The sequence below is a fragment of the Dasypus novemcinctus genome, chromosome 11 (assembly GCF_030445035.2).
Source record: "Dasypus novemcinctus isolate mDasNov1 chromosome 11, mDasNov1.1.hap2, whole genome shotgun sequence".
Taxonomy (NCBI): domain Eukaryota; kingdom Metazoa; phylum Chordata; class Mammalia; order Cingulata; family Dasypodidae; genus Dasypus; species Dasypus novemcinctus.
In genome coordinates this window covers 118853185-118876230 of record NC_080683.1, presented here as the reverse complement: position 1 = coordinate 118876230, position 23046 = coordinate 118853185, and the positions used below count along the sequence as shown (strand labels likewise).

General features: G+C 49.4%; 1 protein-coding gene across 1 annotated transcript; it reads left to right on the top strand.

The window, feature by feature from the left end:
• The first annotated feature begins 19080 nt into the window (after positions 1-19080).
• Positions 19081-21336, top strand: CITED2 (Cbp/p300 interacting transactivator with Glu/Asp rich carboxy-terminal domain 2). The gene is made up of 2 exons (XM_058307560.2): positions 19081-19256; positions 19615-21336. Exon 2 carries the CDS (start codon positions 19623-19625, stop codon positions 20418-20420), a length of 798 nt encoding a protein of 265 aa, XP_058163543.1. The 5' UTR covers positions 19081-19256; positions 19615-19622; the 3' UTR covers positions 20421-21336.
• The last annotated feature ends 1710 nt before the right edge of the window (positions 21337-23046 follow it).

Genomic DNA, 23046 nt, shown 5'->3' with positions numbered 1-23046 from the left:
GGACATAGAGAACAGACAACGGGGGGGGGTGGGGGGGGTGGGGGTGGGAGGAAGGCGGGGAGGAAGGGATTAATAAATAAATAAATCTAAAAAAAAAAAAAAGTACAGGAAACCAGCATGGTCCTGCTTCACAGAAATTTTCAACCTAAAATATTGCAGATCAGGAAGAAGTGGCGCTACATTTAAAAATTTACAGAAGAAATATCGTGAGTGATATAACAGAAGGAGCCAGTTGAAGACCTTCAAGGAATGACTTTCTTTGATCAAGTCAGAACATATACTGTCAAATTGAAAAACAACCAGAACATAAAAAGTCTCTACTTTCCTAGAACTGGCTGTCAAAGAGATATCTGTAGTATTCAGAAAATTATCTTAGCTTTTTAAAAACAAATAAATAAAACTACTCCTAGGACTTTCAATATCCCTTTAAGGACAACTCACAGGAAAAATTCTTTTCAGGACTCAGAGTAACAAAAACAATTTATCTTCCTAATAAAGTAATATTTGACAATGAAAGCCACGTGACCTAACATGTTTCTCTCTTTGCCTTGGGTACCAGGACACGCAGAGAAAGTTTGCCTCCCTGGGATTCCTGATACCATTGTCCATGCTTCCTTCTTTGTGGTTTATCCCTGCTGTTTTCTTCTTTTGTTAAGTTTCTTCTATCTTACTCAGTTTTTTGAAAAGTTCTTATTTCACTCAAAGTTGGAAGGTCAAGGTTGAAGATAGAAGAAGAATGAGTTTCTTTCTCCTCCTCATCTAGGACACCCTGATTATTATTATGTCCTTTCCTCAAAAGGACAAAGAATTTCAGAGCAGGTTCTCTTGACCTGGAGAATCAATTAAGGCATAACTTTGCTTTGTAAAACTTAACTTTGGTCTGGTGTCAGAGTCTACCCTACTTTTTTTTTTCTTCAAAGAAGAAGCTTTAGATGACAAATATTACATCAAAAATATAGGGAGGGAATCAGCTGTGGCTCAATCATTTGGGCTTCCGTCTACCATATGGGAGGCCCTGGGTTCACATCCCAGGGCCTCCTTGTGAAGGCAAAAGCTGGCCCATGCGCTGTGGAGAGCTGACGGCCCGCAGAGAGCTGGTGCAGCAAGATGACGCAACAAAGGGAGACAAGCAGACACAGAACATGCAGTGAATTGACACAGAGAGCAGAGAGCAAACAAGCCTCAAGGGGGAGGGGGGATAAATAAAAAAAATAAATCTTTAAAGATTTATATATATATGGAGATTCCCATATACCCCACCCCTCCTCCTCCCACACTTTTCCCCATTAACTACATTTTTCATTAGTGTGGTACATTTGTTACAATTGATGAGAACATATTGAAACATTGCTACTAACATGGTCTATAGTTTACGTTATAGTCCACACTTTGCACCACACCATTTTATAGGTTTTGACAGAATAGGCAATGGCCTGGATCCATCATCACAATGCCATGCAGGACAATTCCAATTTCTCAAAAATGCCCCCATGTTGTAACTATCCTTCCTTTTCCCTACCCTCAGAACCTCTGGTGACCACTGCTTTTATAGCAGTGATACGAGTTCTCCCATTGCTAGAATAATCACAAGTCTACTGTTGTCCAGAGTTGCTTCCTGCCCTTGTGTTTGTTCCTTCCTCCATCTTGAGGATTTGGGGATGGCGAAGCCCACCTGTCTCTCACTGAGGACTTAGACCCATGGGGCAGGTGGAGGGACTGCCCTGCTTACAGTGGCAGATGCTCTCCTTGTCCTGGGATGGCGTTGTCCATCATCGTCCTTTCATCGGGTGTTCTGAGCGAGTCCAATGAACTGATGAGTAGGTTTGCAATTCTGCTGAGATTCAGGGCTCAACTGGCATATGAACAAACCGAATGTTTACGTCTCTGGGACATATATTTACTAAGTATAGTGCTAATTGTAGGTTCAAGTGCAAGAGGCAGAGGAGCCATGTGCAGGGAACCTATAGATGAGTCTAACTCTGTTACATCGGGGAGCACATATTCCAAAGTAAGGCCCACCGACAGTGCCGAGTTTCTGAGCTTGTCTGCACTGCCTATAGTGTCCAGGTGTCTCTAGCGCCCTCAGGAGCACCCCTGCTTGAGGCACTGTTCGCCGTGGCAGTCATCCTGCTGCAACACGTATAAGCATAACCTCTAGAAGGACCTCCCAATTCACTTTGAAACCTCTTAGCCATAACAGCTCAAATGCATTTAAAATTTCCCCCTTTTGATCAAGATCTTTTTCCAAATGCATTGGAGGTGGTGCTTGGTAACAATCTCTCGGTGTCAGGGAGGCTCGCCCCCAGGAGTCACCCATGCCGACGGGGAGGTAGTGCAAAGTTTCTGTGCTGAGCTTCATTTGAGCAACATGGAGGCCTTCGGGAGGTAACTCTTCGGCACCCTGTAATATTAGGCTGAGTTTCAGTTTCACAAGCACAAGGTTCATAAGTGCAAGCTTCAATTTCGAGGGCCTGGCGGAATGGTCTGTCCTCCTTCACTAGGCACTGCCCGTGCGCTCGGGGGATTCTTGCTGCTCTTTCAGAAAGTGTAGCAGGACTTCCAGAATGGGAATTCAATATTCTTTTAGTTATTGTGTGGGTCCACCAAGACAACACCCCATGACCACTTGAACATGTTCATATGCCTTAGAGGTATGCCCCAGGTGCACCCCTTCTCCACATCCCCCCAACACCGACGCCCCACACCAGTGATCCTCCCCTGCCACAGTTGTGACCCCTCTGCAATCCAAAGTCCCCCAAAAACAAAGCCAAAAAAATCAATAAATAAAAATAAGAAAATAAAACAATATTTAAAAATTAAAAGTAAAAAATCAAATAAAATTTTTTCCATTGTGCCTTTCATCACTGTAAGATCTGTTATCTTTTATGTAGCGTGGCAATTTCTTCCATATGTCCCACAGTGTCTTATTTATTTATTTTTTTCACTTTATTTTCTAAGAAGCTTTAGGTTCCAGAAAAGTCACATAGAAAATACAGGCAATTCCTATATACCCAACCCCCTCTCCCTCTCCCACTTTCCCCTATTAATAACATCTTCCATGAGTAACGGTACATTTGTTACAGTTGATATACAAATATTGAAGCATTGCTACTAAGCATGGTCAATGCTTTACATTATGGTTTACATTTTGCACTGTACACTTTTATAGGTTTTGACAAAATTTAAAATGGCCTGTATCCATCACTGTAAGATCATGCAGAACAATTCTAATTCCCTGAAAATGCCCTCTTCCACCTGCTCTAGCCTTCCTTCCCCCATCCGCCCCACTGTCTTTGAAAGGCAAGGAACAGTACTCCCCACATTCCCCTTTGAAGTCCCGCCACCTGCTCTGAAACTTCACGCTGCCCCTGGGCGGCTGAAGGGCTTCAGGCAAATCACGAAGCCGCTCTGGGTCTCAGGCAAGACCACCTTTTTAAGGGTCGATGTTGACAGTAACGGAAGGCGACGTCCGCGGAAGCCAACAGCACACCCTGGCAGATACAAGCGCGCCCTCGCCTTTCTTTAGGTTCCCCAAGGAGCGCACCCTTTTCCTGTCTCTAAGTGCTTAGACATACAATTCAGTGTGTTGGTCACAGCCAGAATTCATCATCAGAGACCCTTTTATTACTTCCCCCCCTTACGTCCTATATTTGGGGCAGGAGGGGAATCCCTAACAAACTGAATTAAGAGAGAAGTTGAGCACCACTGAGCACCTGCTTCCCACATGGGAGGCCCTGGGTTTGATTCCTGGTGCCTCCTAGAAAAAGTGGAAAAGCCATCAGCAAGTGAAAAACACACGACTGGGCCAACAACTGGGCCAGCGACTGGGCCAGCTCAGGGGAGCCGATGCGGCTCAGTGGTTGAGCACCAGCTTCCCATGTACAAGGTCCTGGGTTCACTCCTCAGCCCCAGTACCTCAAAAAAAAATTGAATTATTAATAATTGACTTTGCTCTTTTATTAGATCAAATAAATATATTATATTTACCAATTAGAGTTTCTCATCAACTTGAGATTCCTATTGCTACCAAACTCGGTTGAAACAATGGATGTCAAAAGAAGAAACAACTCAGCATTTCAGTAGCCTGAGCAGCCTTGTGGCCTGCAGGCCTCCGAAGTTTTGAAAGGAACTAGAGACCTAGATGCTTCGGTCACGGCTCCACTGACTTACAGAAGTCTGGGAGCTCCCAGTAGAGTGCTGTGGTGGTGACTGGTACGGTAGACCAGACGTCTCTGCTGACTTCCAGAGGCCTGAAGTAAACTAATGGAAGTGAAAGGTATTTTCTTCACCAAGAATGAACCATCTCTATACCTCGAAGAGGCCGCCCTGGCCACCAGCTGGCAATGCCCTGGGAGGTTCACCAGGCTGCACAACGAGATCCTCAGCTCCCAGGAGGTTCACCAGGCTGCACAACGAGATCCTCAGCTCCCAGGAGGTTCACCAGGCTGCACAACGAGATCCTCAGCTCCCAGGAGGTTCACCAGGCTGCACAACGAGATCCTCAGCTCCCGGGCGCAGAAGCTCAATTAGGTTGAGCGTAGTAGAGGAATTAGCAGAGCAGTCTCTGGGCCCGAGGTGCTCTAACCGCTGTTATCTCTAGATGTATTCATTACAGTGGGGGAGCAACCTGCTCTTTCAGGGATTGACATGTTGGTGTCTGCCCAGTAGAATATCTCCTTGCCTCTCTCACCGTATCCTGATTCATGGAAGTTGGATTATTTATCGGAAATGTCCTTGGAAGTTCTAGAACCAGAGCAGGGACAGGAGTGGTCTGGGAGAGCCCTAGCTGCTGAGCAATGCCGGCCCCACAGCAGGGGACCCTTCTCAAGAGAGCAGCGCTTGCATCCACCTGGGCCAGGGCAGATAAGCCGAGCCACCTCCTTGCTCTTGGGATCCCCTTAATCTAAATTCCATGCTGCCCACCTGTCCTCTGTCAACAACTCCTCCTTCAGACAATTCCCTGAACTTCAGCCTCCATAGTTAAGATTCTGTATCAGTCAGCGTTCTCCAGAGAAACAGAGCCACAGGCTACTCGTGGATAGAGATGAAGATGCCTCAGATGGAACTGTGGGGCCCAGCAAGACTGACTCCCCCAGGCAGGCCCGAGGCTGGAGAGGGAGGGGGTGTGGTCTCGGGTCTTCAACCGGGCCCTATGGGCAAGGCCTGGAGGGGAGAAGGGTGTGGTCTCCAGGCAGAATTCTTTCAATTCTCGAAATCCTCAAGTCTTGCTCTTAAGGCTTCCAACTCAAAGGGCGAGGCCCACCCACTCCGCTGAGGGTCGTCTCCTTCAGTAAAGGCAACTGATCTGCAGATACTAACCCTATCTACGAAATGCCTCCGCAGCAACGCCTAGGCTAGTGTTCGATCAAACAACGGGGCCCCATGAGCTAGCCAAGCTGACCCAGAACATTAACCGTCACACCTTCTAATCCTACATGGTTGCTCTGTGGTTTCAGGCAGCAGTTCCCTCGTGCTCAAGCCACCCGAGGGCCCTCCTGAGCGGGGAGCCTGGCCACCTTGTTTGGATATGTCCACTCCCCATTGCCCCGCCTTCTGAGCCGAGGCGGACTCCGGAGTTGTTCTCTAGACAACTGACCTCACACATTCTGGGCAGTCCTCGCTAGTGTCCCTGGCCACCAAAGGATGACCCCTGTGTCTATTTAACATCAACATTCCAGCGATCCTTTACCTGAGCATTCAAACATCCTGGTAGGAAACAGGGGAGTTTGGGAAGAAAGGTGACCAAGGGTTCTCCCAGGCGCTGGTAAAGGGACACAATCAGGTGACGAGAAGTGCCTGGTGAGCCTGCGGGTACAGTCTGGGGCAGGCACTTTCCTGTTCAGGTTCTGTTTGTCCACTGAGCAGTCTCCAGCAGAGACTGTGCCGTTTGCCTCCACCAGCCCCCGTTCCTGATTATGGACCCTGATTTCCACCTTCCCCTGCACCGCTGTGCCCCATTACACTTCCAACCACTGTTTCTGGCTCATCAACAGTTCTCACGAAGTAATCGGAAAGCAGGACATCAAGATGCTGTCGGTAAACACGATTTGGCACCCTGGGCTGAGGGGGCCGCCACCTGTGCCCCGAGCTCAGAGCAGGCTCCCTGCGATGCACAGGCTCAGCTGCTGTTCTGATAAAGTGTTGGCTTGGAGAGATCCCAGGGAGCCAAGAGCAACCCTGGCCATTTTCCTGGGTCCCAGTCCCTCACCTTTCGACCGACTTCGGTCTGGACTGCAAGGAAGTCTTTGGCTCCTGGCAGGCTTTCTCTGGCACTGCTGGTGCCTGGTTGATTCCTGCAGGCCCGTGGTCAGTACAGCAGCAGGGCGTGAACTTGGCAAGAGGGCACCCAGGATCTTCCAAAACTCTTGCTGGCTTTGCTCTCCATTCCCTCGATGCCCTCGAGCAATTCGTTTCCCCTCCCTTAGCCCGATGGTTTTGTCTCTAAATTAAGCAGGTTGGCCGGGGTGGTTGGTAATGGACCCTCCATCCTCTCTGCATTAAGCCATGATTCTGGGATTCTAGAGCGCTGCGAGCTTTCTTCCCTTCGAGCCCTACGTTGGGCGCCAGCAATAGGTTGGCTAGAAGGGAAGGCAACGCCGAGCTTACAGAGTAAAAGCACAAAGAGAAAGACACAAGACAGGAGATGAAGGTGGGACCAGGGGACTCCCAGCATCTGTAACTGAGAGCCTCGTCCCTACTTTCTACCTCATATTTATTGGAAACTACCAAGCAGCTGTTCGCTATTACAACTGCAACATCATCTACAATAATAGGGAACAACTGCAACATCTGCAATAGAACAGGTGTAACATTTACAGTAAGGAACAGGTAAGCCAGTTTCCCACAGCACTAGAGTCTTCTTCAAAAATGCCATCATCAGCCTTCAAGGTGCGGCTATAGCCAGGCCCATTTTTGCATTGGCTTGTGAAGTCTCTTCCATTATGCTATACTCACATTTTGGGCACCCACTACTAAATAAACTCCTCAAGAATTTTTAAATTTAATTTTATTGTAGTTATATATAAATGATAAAACTTGCCTTTTCAACCACTTTTAAGTTCACAGTTCAGAGGCATTAATTATATACATTTACCCTATTGTGTAATCATTACCACCCTCCAGCACCAAAACTTTTTCATCCCCCCCAAACAGAAACTCTGTACCTATCAAACAATACCTCTCCATTTCCTAACCCCCCAGTCCCAGCAGCCTCTAATTTACTTTCCATCTCTATGAATTTGCTCATTCCACATATTTCATGTAAGTGGAATCCTACACTATCTGTCCTTTAGTGTCTGGCTTATTTCACTGTGAAGAATGTTTTCCAAGGTCCATCCATGTTGTAGCATTCATCAGAACATCCCGCCTTCCACCGTATGCATGCGCCACATTTTGTTGATCTGTTCATCTTGTCATGAACTCAGGTTATTTCCACGTTTTGGCTCTTGTGAATTGCACTTTCGTGACCTTTGGTTTACAAGGATCTGTTTGAGTCTCTATTTTCAATTCTTTAGGGCATATACCTAAAAGTGGAATTGCAGGGTCATATGGTAGTTTTATGTTTAACTTCTTGAGGAACTGCCAAACTCTTCCACAACGGCTACGCCATTTTACATTCCCACCAGCAAAACACGAAGGTTCCAATTTCTCCACATCCTCCCAACACCTGTTATTTTCTTTTTTGGGGTGGTGGTGGTGGTTTTCAAATTAATGGCCATCCTAGAGGATGTGAAGTGGTATCTCATTGTGGTTTTGATTTGCATTTGCATTTACTTAATGACTAATGGTGATGAGCTTCAGAAATGTCCTTGCAAGTCCTTTGCCCATTTCTTCATTGGGTTGTTTGTCTTTTTATTGTTAAGTTGTAGAAGTACTTTATATATTCTGAATGTTAAATCCTTATCAGATATACAATATGCAACTATTTTCTCCCATTCTGTAGGTTGTCTTCTCACTTCCTTGATATTGTTCTTTGATGCACAAGTGTTTAGTTTTGAAGCAGTTCAATTTACCTCGTTTCTTTTGTTACTCATATTTTTTGGTGTTATATCTAAGACTCCATTGCCAAGTCTGAGGTCATGAAGATTTACTTCTATGTTTTCTTTTAAGAGTTTTAGGTTTTCGTTGTTGTTGTTATTGTTGTTTTCAGGAGGTACTGGGGATTGAACCCAGGACCTCATACATGGGATGCAGGCACTCAGACCACTGAGCTACATCCTACTCCCCAGATTTAGCTCTTCTATATAGGTTATTGGTCCATTGTGAGTTCATGTTTGTATATAGTGTGAGGTAGGGATACAACTTTATTCTTTTCCATGTGGGAATCCAGTTTTCCCATCCCCAACGATTTTTTTTTAGGAGGACCTTGTACATGGGAAGCAGATGCTCAAGCACTGAGCTACATCCACTCCTCCTCAAAGATTTTTGATGATGCTTATAACTTGATAAGGGTTAGGAAAATTGAAAATTTTCTGGCCCTCGCTGTCTGGGCCCTTTCACTTTTAGGAGTTCAGCTGCATTAAATAGGATGAATCTTTACCATCATGACTCAGGTGTATCCTCTTTGTGGTAAGGAGGGGGTCCAACGGAGAACGGCCAGTGTCGATAATCAGGTGGTGGCAGAGCGTGGCATAGACGAGAGCCCCAATGAACTACTATAATCTCTAAGCACACTCAGTAATGGCAAAAGTGTCCTTCTACAGAAAACCCAAAGAGTTTCCTGAAGCCAATGAATCCAGTCTGCTGTTTCACTAAATACATACATCCTAACACAGTTTCTGGCCTCCAGTTAATGTTAGCTTATATTTAAAGAGATAAAATGGTTTCTGATCTATTATCAAAACTGTATGTATTTACTGAGAATAAATTTACTTATCAAAATTAGTTTTCCCTGAATTAATGTCCTTTTGACAGCCAAATGTGATGAAAGGGAATGAGTTTGGGGGTCCTGCAGACCACAATACAACCTGGGTTATAAACACAATACTGTGTGTCAGGACACAGACACGCTCCCAGGGGCTTGTGGCGACGGCGGCGAGGACAGGGTGAGCATGGAAATGGCTGTTCTCTCTCGGAGCAGGAGGGATGAGTCCCCATTGGTGGGTTCTGCCTGGTCTTCCGGATCTTCTTTTTCCTTCCCTGGGACCGTGGATCTGGAGTCTGTCTAGCCCATGTTCTCTGGGCCTCCTTGTCTTCAGTAGTTTGTCTCCCTCCTTTTCCAGGACGTGTCCCTGCTGAACAGCAAAGACTACGCAAAGGACTCTGCTGGCGCTGTGATGCTGGAGAGCTTCAGTACTTCATGAAAAGCCTCAGGGTGCTCCTGGTATGGCACCGGGAGCATGGGGACACTGGGGTCTGGGGAACAGAGTGGGGGTTCCTTCTGCCAGCCCCCTGGATGCCGTCCTCCTACGTGTGGCAAGAAGGGAGTAGGGGCAGGCCCCAGCTCCAGGCAGAGAGCTGCCTCCTTCTAGAACTCTCCCCTGCCTGAGGATGCTTCAGGAGAGATCCACAGACCCGATTACAACCCAGAGGGCAGGGTCCCACCCAGGAGCCCAAGTTCCTGGAGAGGATTCGAAGCCTCGAGGAGGTGGTGAAGGAACTACAGCCTGAAAAAGTAAACAATTCATTTGATAAATGGCCTTTCTAAATGATGTAGCATAGAGTCACACTTCTGGAAACAAGTTTTAGAGGCTCCACAGCCTGGCAGACGAGAAGATTGGAAAGCATTTCCAGTTTTCTGAAAGTGGAGGCTTGGCATGAGAGCTCCGGCTTGATGCCACGGTTACAGGGATTTGAATGTTGGCGTCATGACCCCTGCCCTGGGTGGGTACTGCTTTCAGGGGCGGTACAAGGAGGGGACGCTGGATACCCTAGAAGCCGGGTCCTCGCCATCATAGGCTTACAGTCAGGGCAGACTGACATCAACCCGGGAGTCAAACAAATAGGGACATAACCACACCTGGGAGAAGGACTTTGGGGGAAGCACAGGGCAGTGCACGCTAAAGAAGCACCCGTGGGGGGCCCACTCGGGAGCAAGAGCACAGTGAGATGGCACACGACGACCAGGCCTGAGGAGCCAGAGTAAGCAGGAGGCCCCCCACTCAGAATTGCCAGCCATGTCAGCAGCTCTGCTGCAGCTGCAGCCCAGAGATGACAGGGGAGGAGATGGGTCCATGGAGGAGTCACCTTGGGAATGCCACCGCAGGCCAGGCTGGTCCCCCGCTCCGTCCTTCCAGAGCGCGAGCGGCTCTTACCCTAAGTAGACCTGCAAGAGGCTGGAAGGACCATTGATTTACAGGAGGAGAGGCACCCTTGCAGCCTGGCATTCTTGTGCCACTCCCTCCCCAGGAGCCCAGGGAGCCAGGAGGCCGGGGGTTTACTGCTAGAGATGCTGATCTTACCTTGTACCTGTTTAGAATCCATTATTCTGCGCACAGAAGATACTCTTATCTCAAAGTTCTGAGAGCGCTCACTGTTGCCTCTAACGCTGACCCCAGAGCTGGGCTGTGCATAAATTAGTTTAGAATCCCTTGCTCACTACAGATTAGTGCTGTAAACAAGCACTCCAGAAAACAACCATTTAAACTACAAATATTAATACACATCACTCTTATGTAGTGATTGGAAGAGGTCACCTAAGGATAATTCCAGAGTTGACAATTGAATGAATGGAAGGAAGAGGAAATACAGCAAAGAATAAAAAGAATGAATTCACAGACAATTGTGAGGGTCACATACAGTATTTACTTGATAGGAAGAAACTCATGTTTTTAAAAGGAATCCACTATCCTTCAGACTTCCCAGTCACTTAAACTCTCCACTCACTCCCTTGCCTAAGCCATTGATTCATCTTATTTATTATAATAGATAATTACATGATCCAAAGGATATATATTACAATGAAGACCAGATACCACAGAAACCAGCATTTACTCAACTAGAGTTCACAGATCCTTTGCCATACTTCAAATATCCTTTGGGGCTCTAATTTTCTCTTCAGGAATTCTCCAAATTTATGTTTTCATTTTGCTGATCATTTTTAGTAAATTAATTGAAGCATACTAAAAGATCATCCAAATGGCCTTCTTTCAACACTCAGGTATGTGATGACAATTGTGGTCGCGCTAAGTAGCATTACTTTAAATGCTGAGCAGAATGGGAAAAGAATGGAGACGGCTTTAACAGATAAGTGATGTATTCGTGCTTTACGAAGCCCAAATGGGGACAGGGTACAAGGAAAACAAGTTTGTACGACAATTCAAAGCTTCGTTACATGGCCCGCTGTAGTTTCTGCAGGCTGACCTTGGTAGAAAATTGAACTCTGTAGTTTTGATGCCAGATTCACACCACGAGGGGTATTTTTGTTGGCTAAAAGCTGGTGGGAGCAATATACTAGAAAAGGGGTTGTTTTTACAATGGGGATTTAGTAGGTTAGAAGCTGACAGTTTTGAGGCATGAAAATGTCCAAATCAAGGCACCATCAGGAAATGCTTTCTCCCTGAGCCGCAGCTGTGGGAGGTCAGGCACATGGTATCCACACATCTCCCCCCTCTCCTCTGAGCCGCCTTGCTTTCAGGTTCTGGTTTCAGTGGCTTCCTCTCGGCATCTGGGTTCTGTTGATGTCAGCTCCTGGGGCCCTTGTCTCTCGGCTCTGGGTTCCTCTCTGCCTCTGCAGTCATCTTCTGTAGTTGTGGCTTTTTATTCCTCCATTGATAAAGGAGTCCAGTAAGAGGATTAAGACCCACCCTGGGTCCCACGATCTAATCAAAGACCCTTAACTCAGGTAATTTAATCAAAAGATCCCACCTACAATAGGTTTATACACTCAGGAATGGATTAGCCCTGAGGACACGATTTTCTGGGGCCCACAGTGGGTGACTTAATTTTGAGACCTGCCATTTAAATGTTGCTAAACTCAATGTTATTGGTGCTGTAGTTTTATTTAAATAATTAAAATCAGGTAGTTAAATTCTTTCATAATTGAATAGGTTTAGTGTTTATTAAATTACTTGTTTATTTACATTTTTGTAAATGTCTTCTGGAATTACCACTGAATAAAACATAAGGATGTATATATTGTTTCCCATTTTTACATACTGAAGAGGTGGAAGAAAAATAATTTAAGTAAACATAGGAGGCCTTCAAGAATTTTTTTCTTTTGAAAGAGGCCGATGTATTAGAGAAACACTGACTTAACCCAGCATTTTTCAACATTCTTACCCTGTAAACTTCTTTCAGTATAATATATTATCTCATGGGCCACTTAGGCATTTTGAGGTCATTTTTCAAAGTTTTGTATGGTGCATAATAAAGAAGAGAGTGCCAATAAAATATATTTTAAATAAATATACTATCGAAGTTAATTTTTTAGGGTTTATTTCAACCCACGCTTTAGTAATATTTACTACATAAAAATATAAGAAGACTTTTTTCTTGTGTAGTGAACTTCTAGTGTATGGTGTCCTTTGAATGAATTAATTCAAACAAGCATGATTTGTTGGCAAATTCAAAACTCACAGTATATCCTCTTTGGATGTTGGACTTATTACATATTTAAATGTAGATCAAAATACAACTACATATTTTGATATCAGAAATTGACACAAAATACTTTCACTCCCTGATGTTTTTCATTCTTGCATTTAGTACTTAAAAATCAACTGGGATTTTTAATGTTGGGGTTTTGTTTCTAAACAATGAGATATGAGGAATCGTTTCAGATTATTATTGCAAATGGCTGTTGAGTCTTTATTTCTAAAAAAAACTGGAAGCCACTTTGGGTGTAGTCACCACTCCGTTTGATCTCTTTGGCCTGGACTGTTGAATCCTAAGGTTATGTGTTTGTGCTATAGAAGAAATTCCACCACAGCAACACCACCTCTGGGTGGGGTACACATCACCATGAGTCATTTGCAAAATAATTACCCCAATTACATTTCTCACTGATTTATTTTATTCAGGATCATTAGACTTAAGTCTTTTATCTTTTTAAAAAAATTCATAGGTGAGTAAGAATTGAACACAAAGTTGTAAAGGCTTACAGACCATCAAGGTGAGTTGGCGGCAGGCTCATTGGAGGTCTGCAAGCTGCTCTGAGCGTTCTCGAAGACACACTTGGAGATTCGCAAGCTTGCATTTTGAATTGGGCAAATCAATGACTTTGCTTCCCACTTTAAAAAAAGTAGAAATGGATGCAGATTCTGCCTTCTGCAAACCACCCACCTATAATATCAGATGCCAGCTGGGAAATGCTGATCTAAGCCATCAACACATCTCTATCCTGTTCCCCTTCTAAAGACTTGGTCCTCTCTGATGACCTGTTCTGATGTTTTAAAATCCCAACGCTTAAGAAGCTCTTTATGAGCAAGTCACTTAACCTCGGAGGACCTCAGACTTGTCATCTGAAAAATGAGGGAGTTTGGATAGGATTATTTTTTAAAGTCCCTGCTAGAACTAGAACGCGATGGTTTTATGTATTACCAAAGCATTTGTTTTCATAACTTTTAAATAAGAAACCCTTAATACATAAAGCACGTGAAAGTGAAGTTGAAAGCATTCAAGGTCTGCAGGATACAATTTGAAAACCACTGACCTAAAGCTCTCTTTTGAGAAATGTTTTCCTTTTTTCTTTGCCTCGGTGGAAACATCTGGAAAGGATCCACCATATTAGTTTCCCTATGTGTACACCAGAACATATGTATCAAGTCACCTGGCAGCCTTTTCTTCTCCAGATTAAATAGCCATTATAAGTCCCATTTCCCATCCCTTTAAAATGTATTTCCTCTTTTTAAATGAGCCTTCTTTAGTTTCTGTAAGCCCTTACTAAAAATGTAAAGTTAAAAACCAACCATGATTTCTACCAAGAGCCAAATGTAGCAAGAGGATTCCTTCCAGTTCCATCATGTGATATTCTCAGGGCTAACACACTCCACATTGTTTCTTTTTCATAACAACATTCCATTGCTGCCTGCTGGTCAACCAATAGCTCAGATGACCCACGGGTTGTTGTTTTTTTTCCTTAACTTGTTATATCTAGTCAATAATTTCCCATCCAATACCCATGTAATTTGTTATTGTCCCAGTGGTGCTTTCTATTGAATACAATCCTTTTTTTTTTTGATAGAGCATTTCTCTAATTAATTAAGGTCACTGAATTCTTCTGCCTTCCAAAATACCTCATCCAACTTCAAAACCAACCCTAATGTTCTTTGTTCATTGTTAAAGTTGTAGACTAACAAAGCATCAAATTCCTAGAATGAACATTCACATGAGGTGACCCTCTGAACGACAAGTACTTGTGGAGACCCACTATGTGCACGGACTTGGGAAGCGCCGTGGGGCATGTCAAGTCACCCCTGCCTCTTCAGAGGAGACTACATAAGGGAAAGCTCCAATAACCGTAAGGCAAGCCACACTAACTCAGGAAGGGAGATGGGAAAATGATGTCCTGGGAGTGCCAAGGGAGCCAGGGTTCTTTCCATCTGGGGGATCAGGGAAGGCTTGAAAGAGGAGATGTCATCTGAGCTCGATCTTCAAAGTTGGGCAAAATTCCAATCATGGGCGAAGTGGGGCAGCAATCCAGGGGACCAGGACTGAATGAGCAAGAACCAGGCTCGTGCTATGCCCGGGGTTTCTGGGAGGGTAAGCCCAGTTGTCCAGCTACAGACTAACGCTGTGGTTAGCACACCTGACCGGGCATAGGAACCACCTGGAAAGTTTTTAAAAACACACAGCTCTTGGGGCCCAACTCCCAGCCCACTGAACCAGGAGTTCCGGGTGACATCCCGGGAACTTTTTTTTTTTTTAAGATTTATTATTTATTTATTTCTCTCCCCCCCGCCCCCCCCCCCCCCCCCCCGTTGTCTGTTCTCTGTGTCTTTTTGCTGCGTTGTCTTCTTTGTCCGCTTCTGTTGTTGTCAGTGGCACAGGAATCTGTGTCTCTTTTTGTTGCATCATCTTGCTGTGTCAGCTCTCCGTGTGTGCGGCGCCATTCCTAGGCAGGCTGCACTTTCTTTAGCGCTGGGCGGCTCTCCTTACGGGGTGCACTCCTTGCGCGTGGGGCTCCCCTACGTGGGGGACACCCCTGCGTGGCAGGGCACTCCTTGCACGCATCAGCACTTGTGCATGGGCCAGCTCCACACAGGTCAAGGAGGCCCAGGTTTGAACCGCGGACCTCCCATGTGGTAGACGGACGCCCCAACCACTGGGCCAAGTCTGCTTCCCAATGTCCCGGGATCTTTAGCGCAACCAGCTTCTCCAGGAAGATGGTATCAACCTCATCGAGTTTAAATCCCCCTTTATCATAAAAACATTTCATTGACCCCCACTTGGTGATGGCGACATTCTTATCCAATGCAAAAACACGAAAAGAGAGAAAACACTTATGAGCTTAGTAATGCTTTCAAGTGATTTCACATTTTATTAGAACAAGAACTGCACGTTTAAAATGACATGCATATATTATTTTTACAGACACTCTACGTAAGACACGATTGAGTCAACTTCTGGAGAGGGTGAGGTCACCCCTCTTTATCAACCACAGGTTCTGATGCTACATTAAGGTCCACACAAAGCTCTTAGATCCTAAACCCAGGCCCCAGATTATCATACAGAACAGCAAAGGGTCGGGGTTTCCATCACAGGCACCACGAAGCAGGGAGAAGCGGAAGAGGAGAAAAGCAGAAACCAAGGCTGTTGTCAGCCGGTGCTCAAGCCGAGGGTCCCGCCTCACTGTGGCCAGCGGGCTCGGGCAGGAGAGCAAAGCTTCTCTCCCGAGTTAGGACCAGGAGCCAAGGCCTCGGGAAGCGGGCAGAGGGCTGGGAGCAGCCCGGGGGTGCCCGTGCGTCCTGCCTCGGCTTCCTCTCCCCAAGAAGGCAGCCACGTTTCTGGTTTCATGTTTTCCCTCTGGGGGTCTCAGAGGCCTCCTTTCCAAAGTGATGAGCGCCATGCCTGCCTGTGAGGGGAACAAGGGGGTCAAGCCAAGGACAGAACGCAGCTTGGCCGCCACCTCACACGGGCACAGGCACTTCAGAATTCGTTTAGGAGCTGCCTAGGTGGCCAGCCTTGCCGCAGCCCAGGTTTGCGCTGGGAACGCCCGGGGAGCCATCGTCCCTGACGGAATTCCCTGCGCCCTTGTCGTGCCCACGGCCAAGGGGCCCCACGCGGAGGGGGCGCGGCTGTCCTCTGTCCCCGCTGGATTCGTCAACCGCCAGACTTGCGTTTCAGATCCTCCCTGAACCCCCAGTCGGGTCCTGCCTTTGGGTCCCTGGGCTCCTGGGCTACGTTTCACTCACTCATTCATGCATTCCTTCATTTCCTGGCTCATGAGCCTGTTCAGAGAACAATCCAGACCTTCCCACACCGGTGGAGCCAATCAAGCCAGCACCCTCTTTTGCTACTGCAAAGGGGACCCCTCAGTGCGGTGTGGGTCCAGGAGGGAGGACGTGAAGAAGCCAAAAGCAGGGACACGAGCAAGAAGGGGCGCGCAGTTTGGGCAGGATGGTCAGGGAGGCCTCCCCAAGGGGGTGTCCCCAGGGAGCACAGGCCCCCCGGCTATTTGGCCACTGTCCCTTCCAGCCACTGCTTCTATCCCTGAAGGCAGAGGCCTCCTGTCGCCCAGCTTCTCCTCCACCTAGGATGAGGGGTGGAGGGGGGAAGGGGAGGGGGAGGGGGTAGAAACCTCCCTGCCGGGGTTCACAGTATCAACCTGGTTAGAGGGGGCTTCCCGTCACCCTGGGCTGCCCCCCCCCCGCCTCGTTTCTCAGTCCTTTCGCTACAAGGCTGTTCTGAGCACCCTAACCCCCAAGTCCCATCTTATCTCAGGGGTTCCCAGGCCTCAGGTGGCCTCCCATTGTCTTCAGGGTACCACCCAAATACCTCGGCTAGGGGGCTCAGCCCTCTCAAGCTCCGGTCCGCTCACCTCTGCAGCACCCCTGAGCCCGCGGTGGCTACCCCCTCCCGCCTGTGGCCGGCCTTCTCCGCCTGCCACCTCCCCCAGGAAGCCTTCCCAGATGCCTCCAGGATGGGTTCGGTGTCCGTCCTCCGGACCGCGGCGCCCATCACGGTGAGGCCACAGGCCCTGCGCGAGTCTCCACCTTTATACCAGGTGTGTCCCGGTGGCAGCGCCAGGTACTAACCACGTGCCTTGGCGCCTGGGAAGCTCCGGGAGCGACGGCTCTGAATAAAGCCTGCTGTCTTCCTCCAGGCGGGTCCAGAGCTGTTTCCCCGTGAGGGTGGGGGATGGGGAGCTGGCCTTTCCGGGATGTCCCAATCGGCAGTGGAGCCAGGGACTGCACCTTTCCTTAAGGGCTGCAGGGGCAATTTAGATTAGACCTTCTAGAGAATTCCTCCTGTCGCAAGACACTGCAGCAGAACTAGGAGAAGTAAACAATCTATTTGGCAGTTTTTGAGCTGGGGTTGGCCAATATTTGGGAGTCTGTTTTTTTGTGTGTTTTTTTTGATGGGAAGCAGCCCCTTCAAGTGTCTTCCAAGCCTCTGACTCTGTAATTGCACAGGTGAGGGCGGGGGCGGGGGGGGGGGGAGGGACGACAGCAGAGGCGGGGGTTGGCGCAAACCACAATGCAACGTGTTCTGTGTTCCAAAAAGTAAATATTTTTGAAGTTTTAGAAATGGTTACGTACACGTTTCTAAATGCTCAAGAGCCTGAAAAAGGAAGGAGAGGAAGAAAGTAATTAAAAAAAAAAACACCAACCAACAGAAAACAATTGCCTAAGTGGAGGAAGACAGCGCGGGTAGCAGAGGGAAGCAAAGAGTGTGCTCTTCTGCAAATTCCTGCAAGAGGAAATATATCCGAATTTCCAGCCCTCAAGAAAACCTTAAAAAAAAAAAAAAAGGCTAGTGAGCGACCCGGGAGGAGAAAGGAAAAAAATTTTAAAATAAAACCCACTCGCTCTTCACAGCAGGAAGTCTTCTATGGCTCGGAACAGAAGTCCTTAGTCGGGCGCCCAGTGGGGTTTTACCCCAGCAAGGCGCTAGAAAGGCTCTGGGCGGCCCTCGCGCGGCGTGGGGCGACCACCCGGTGTCCCTGCGCGAGGCCGAGCGCCCGGGGCCCGCGGGAGGGTTGGCTCTGCAAGCCCCGAGCGCAGGGGGCGCGCCGGCCCGTCGGGGCGCGCCCGGGGGCGCAGGGCTGCGATCGCCGCCTCCCGCCCGGCCGCACCATCTCCCCGCAGAGAGCCCGGCGGGGCGCGCGCCCGGTGCCCTCAGGGACGTGCGGCGACGTGCCCACCGCCGCCGCGACTTTACTGACAAAGCGGTCGTCTATGTGTTTCCCTCTCCGCGCTGCAGCGGCCTTTACCCGGCCCTCGAATTTCCTGAATTACAGCCCCGGTCGCCTCTAAGCGGGTCCCCAGGACCGGCCGGGCCCACACCCCCCCTCCCGGATCCAGGGCGGCAGCGGCGGGCAGCCACTGTGTCTGTGCGAAGAGGTGGATCTGGGGACGGGGATCGCCGAGTTTGTTTACAGAGCAGAGCCGCCTCGGCTGCGCGGCCAGAGCGACCCGGAGCCGCGAACGCAAACTTAGCCGGAGCCCACGGCCCCGGCGCGGCGCGGCGCGCCCCAAAGCGCGGAGCGGAGCGCGGAGGGGAGGCGGGCCCGCGCGCGCGCCACCTGCCGCCGCCTCCGGCCCCCCGGGCCCCGCGGGGAGGGGGTCGCGCCGCGCGGACGCGCTGCCCTAGAGAGGCACAAAGGCGGGGCCCCCGAGCGCGCGCACGCGCGCGGGCCGGGCCGGCGACCCGCCCCCACCCCGGGGCCGCCCGGGAAGGCTCGGTCCGGCCGGGGAGGCCGCGGGGCGCGCCCCGTTTGCCTGGAGAGGCGGCACCGGGCGCGAGGGAGTCGAGCGGAGGGGCGGTTGGGGGCCCGGCCGGGGCCGCGGGCCCGGGAGGGGGGCGGCGGGGCCTGCGCACGTGCGGCCGCCGGCGGGGGCGCGGCTGCGGGCCCGGTCCGGTGCGCCGCGCTCCGCTCCGGGTTTGCGCACCGCCCGGCCGCCGGCTGGCCCCGCCCCCGCGGGCGCCTTATAAGAGCGGAGCCCGGCGCCCCCGAGCCCAGCTCATTGTTGGCGGAGCCGGCGGCCTCGGCGCGCGCAGGCCCGCAGCGACCCCCGGCTGCCTCGGACCCTCCCGCGGCCCCCCCGGCGCCCGGCCCGCCGCGCCCCGCACGCCCGAGCCCTATGCGCCGCTGAGCGCGCCCCGAGCCGCCGATCGCGCCCGCGGGGCCCGCAGCTGACGCCGCCCGGACGGAGGTGAGCCCGCGCGCGGCGGCGAGGAGCGGCCGGCCCCGAGGGCAGGCTGCGCCCCGGGCGAGGCGGGGCCGGCGCGAACAACAGGATGTGCCGCCGCGGCCGGCGGAGGCCCCGGGCGCGCCCCGCGTTCGCCGCCCGCCCCGGGCGCTTCCTCGGTCCTGGCCGCTCCGGGGGGCGACGGGGGTGGGCTCGGCCACCCGGATCGCGGGAAGGGGCGGTGGGGGCGGCGCGGAGCCCGGCTCGGCGGGTGGCAGCTTGGCGGGCTCCCGGGGGGCGGAGAGCCCGGGGGGCAGAGGCGAGAGCCGCGGGGTCCGTGCGGTGGGGCTCTGACCGCCGGTGTCCCCCGTTTCGCCCCCAGGACTGGAAATGGCAGAGCACATGATGGCCATGAACCACGGGCGCTTCCCCGACGGCGCCAACGGGCTCCACCACCACCCCGCGCACCGCCTGGGCATGGGCCAGTTCCCGAGCCCGCACCACCACCAGCAGCAGCCGCCGCCGCACGCCTTCAACGCCCTGATGGGCGAGCACCTCCACTACGGCGCGGGCACCCTGGGCGCCAGCGGCGGCGTCCGGCACGCCATGGGGCCGGCGGCCGTGAACGGCGGCCACCCCGCGGGCGCGCTGGCCCCCGCCGCCAGGTTCGCCAACTCGCAGTTCCTGGGCCCGCCGGTGGCCAGCCAGGGGGGCTCGCTGCCGGCCAGCATGCAGCTGCAGAAGCTCAACAACCAGTATTTCAACCACCACCCCTACCCGCACAGCCACTACATGCCGGACCTGCACCCGGCCGCCGGCCACCAGCTCAACGGGACAAGCCAGCACTTCCGAGAGTGCGCGCCCAAGCACGGCGGCGCGGGCGGCACCCCGGGCGGCGCGGGCGGCAGCGGCACCCCGGGCGCCCCCGGCGGCTCGGCGGGCGGCGCGGGCGGCGCGGGGGGCGCGGGGGGCGGCGGGCCGGCCGCGGTGGCCCACGTCCCCGCCGCGATGCTGCCACCCAACGTCATAGACACTGATTTCATCGACGAGGAAGTGCTCATGTCGCTAGTGATAGAAATGGGCTTGGACCGCATCAAGGAGCTGCCCGAACTCTGGCTGGGCCAGAACGAGTTTGACTTCATGACGGACTTCGTGTGCAAACAGCAGCCCAGTCGAGTGAGCTGCTGACTGCGCGCCCGCCCCGCCGGGGGACCCCCGCGCCCCCACTTCAACGGCGTGAATTAAAAAAAAAAAAAAAAAAAAAAGAGGAAAAAAAAAAGGAAAAAAAAACCATTCCCTTAGACACAGTATCTCGCTTTTCAGATCTTGAAAGGTTTGAGAACTTGGAAACAAAGTAAACTATAAACTTGTACAAATTGGTTTAAAAACAAAATTGCTGCCACTTTTTTTTTTTTTTCTCCTCCTCCTCCCCTGTTTTTGTTTCGTTTTTGTAGCCTTGACAGTCACCTCCCCTATGTAGTTGAAGTATCTAGCTGAACTGGGTCTTTTTTGTTGTTTGTTTTTACTCGCGACTTCCTCACTTTCTCCAGTGCTCAACTGTTAGATATTAATCTTGGCAAACTGCTTAATCTTGTGGATTTCGTAGTTGGTTTCAAATGACTGGACCGCATTCAGATTTCCGAGTGAAAGGAAAAATTGCATTAGTTGGTTGCATGAATTTTGAAGGGCAGATATTACTGCACAAACTCTGCCATCTCGCTTCCTTTTTTTAACTATGCATTCGAGTACAGACTGATGTTTAAAATATGCTAAACTGGAAGATCCAACAGACGTGGGCCAAACCGTTGGGGTCAGTACAAGTCAGACCGTTCACGTTAGCGTCGGCTCCCCTCCCCCCTGTACAGCCAGTGATCGGGTGTGGAATGTCTCGGTGGCAAACATTTCACAGGTTTTTATTTTGTTTCTGTCTTCAACATTTTTGACACTGTGCTAATAGTTATATTCAGTACATGAAAAGATACTACTGTGTTGAAAGCTTTTTAGGAAATTTTGACAGTATTTTTGTACAAAACATTTTTTTGAAAAAATACTTGTTAATTTATTCTATTTTAATTTGCCAATGTCAATAAAAAGTTAAGAAATACTCGTTCTCTAGAAATCATTCGGGGGTGGCATTTTCCCTTTTGAGGTGCACGCTGGCGATGAGCGAGCCTTCCGGAGGATAAATTACAGGACACCAAAACAGGTCAGGGTGAGCTTAAGCAAGAGCAGGATTGAACCGAATTGGCGTGACGCTTCATTGTTATCGTTGTAGCGCCTCTTAGTGTGGTTTGATCAAAAGCTGCAAAGTTGTCCAAGAGCATTTCTTTAATTGCCATCAGATTCTAGTGTCCCCCAGCGTTTAAAGGTTTGCAATACTGAATATTACAAATATGTTTTTCACACGGTGGGGGGGGGGTGAGCCGGGGATCAAGTGTGATGCCTGATTCAACTGCTTCAGCAGACATGGTGGAATAATAACTGGGCGCTGAGGGGGGCGTTAAGAGAAAACCGACTGTTACCTCTAGTGACGAATTTCTCAGCAAAAGTGCTAAGGAGAGGCACACATTTTCTAGCTTGATGTCTGAAATTGCTTCTGACCGGTGGTAGTTCTGAGAGGAAGAGGGCGGAATTCCACCTTGAGGCTTTCTATTTTCTCTAATATTTAAAATTTACCTAGCAAGGTTGATTCAGAGGTCAAATTACAGTGTTCACAAGATGTTTCCTCTCCTGCATACCCTGCTTTCCAGAGTCCAGAGCTTTTTCTGTTACCTGCATTGGGTGCAAAGCGCAGGAGGGTAAGATTTTATTTTTACTCACATGAGTTATTGAGAAGATGGTAACTACAGTTCAGTAGGTGACAAGTTGTGCCTTATATAATGAAGTTAAGGAAAAAGTAGTGGTAAACGCTCAAAATGCTTTCAGTTGGAAGAAGGAATCTTTTTGTTTTCCCCTTCATGTTTTCATGACAGGTTTAAAAGAGCAACACACTTACATGCAAGGAAAAAAATATGGACTTCTGTACTTAACCTCCTGAGAAGGAGGAAAGAAATACGGGTTGAAGAAAACCTTACAAATAGTACTTTAAAGTAGTATTTCATTTTAGAGTCTCATCTTAAATCCCATATTTCATAATTAAAAACAAACAGAAGGGGGAGATGAAGTGTTAACATTCTAATGAGTGATAAAGATTAATAAAAGTATAAATCAGATGCCCTGCATTCTTAAATTCCATTTCCAAGGCAGGCCGTGTAAAATTAAGATGACACCCCATTGGTTTTTTGTTTTGTTTGTATTTCTATAATTGACACATTGTTATTAAAAATTATGTTCTAAACAAATAATTTCTTGGGACTAATCATTCCAAACTCTTTCCACCTCTTTGAAAAGCTGATCCGGATTTCCCACATTAATAGTTAAAGCTGAAGTTCTCTTCAGCTAAAACCTGTCAATACTCAAATGTGCAATCAGCAGTAAATATTCCTGGCTAAGCATTTTCACCGTAAGTTTTTCTTTCTTTTTTTCCCAGAGGCTCAAGTGAAAAAACATGTTTGCATACATACTAATACTGCAATTCTAGTTCTTTTTTACTTGTGCCAGGAAAAAAAAAGAAAAAAAAGAAGGCACTCGCAGGCATTGTTTTTCGCATAAAGAAGCAAAAGAATTGTCTTGCCACCACCCTTCACCATTTATTCTGCCAGGGAATAAGCCACAGCACCTGCTCTGTACTGAATTCCTCCTCCCGCTGCTCAAACGCCGGAACACGTATGCAGAGGCAAGGAACTATTATTAGCTCGAGAGCCGGCCCCTGCCA

Coding starts and splice junctions, on each gene's coding strand:
- CITED2 (XM_058307560.2), top strand. CDS start 19,623: ATGGCAGAGCACATGATGGCCATGAACCACGGGCGCTTCCCCGACGGC.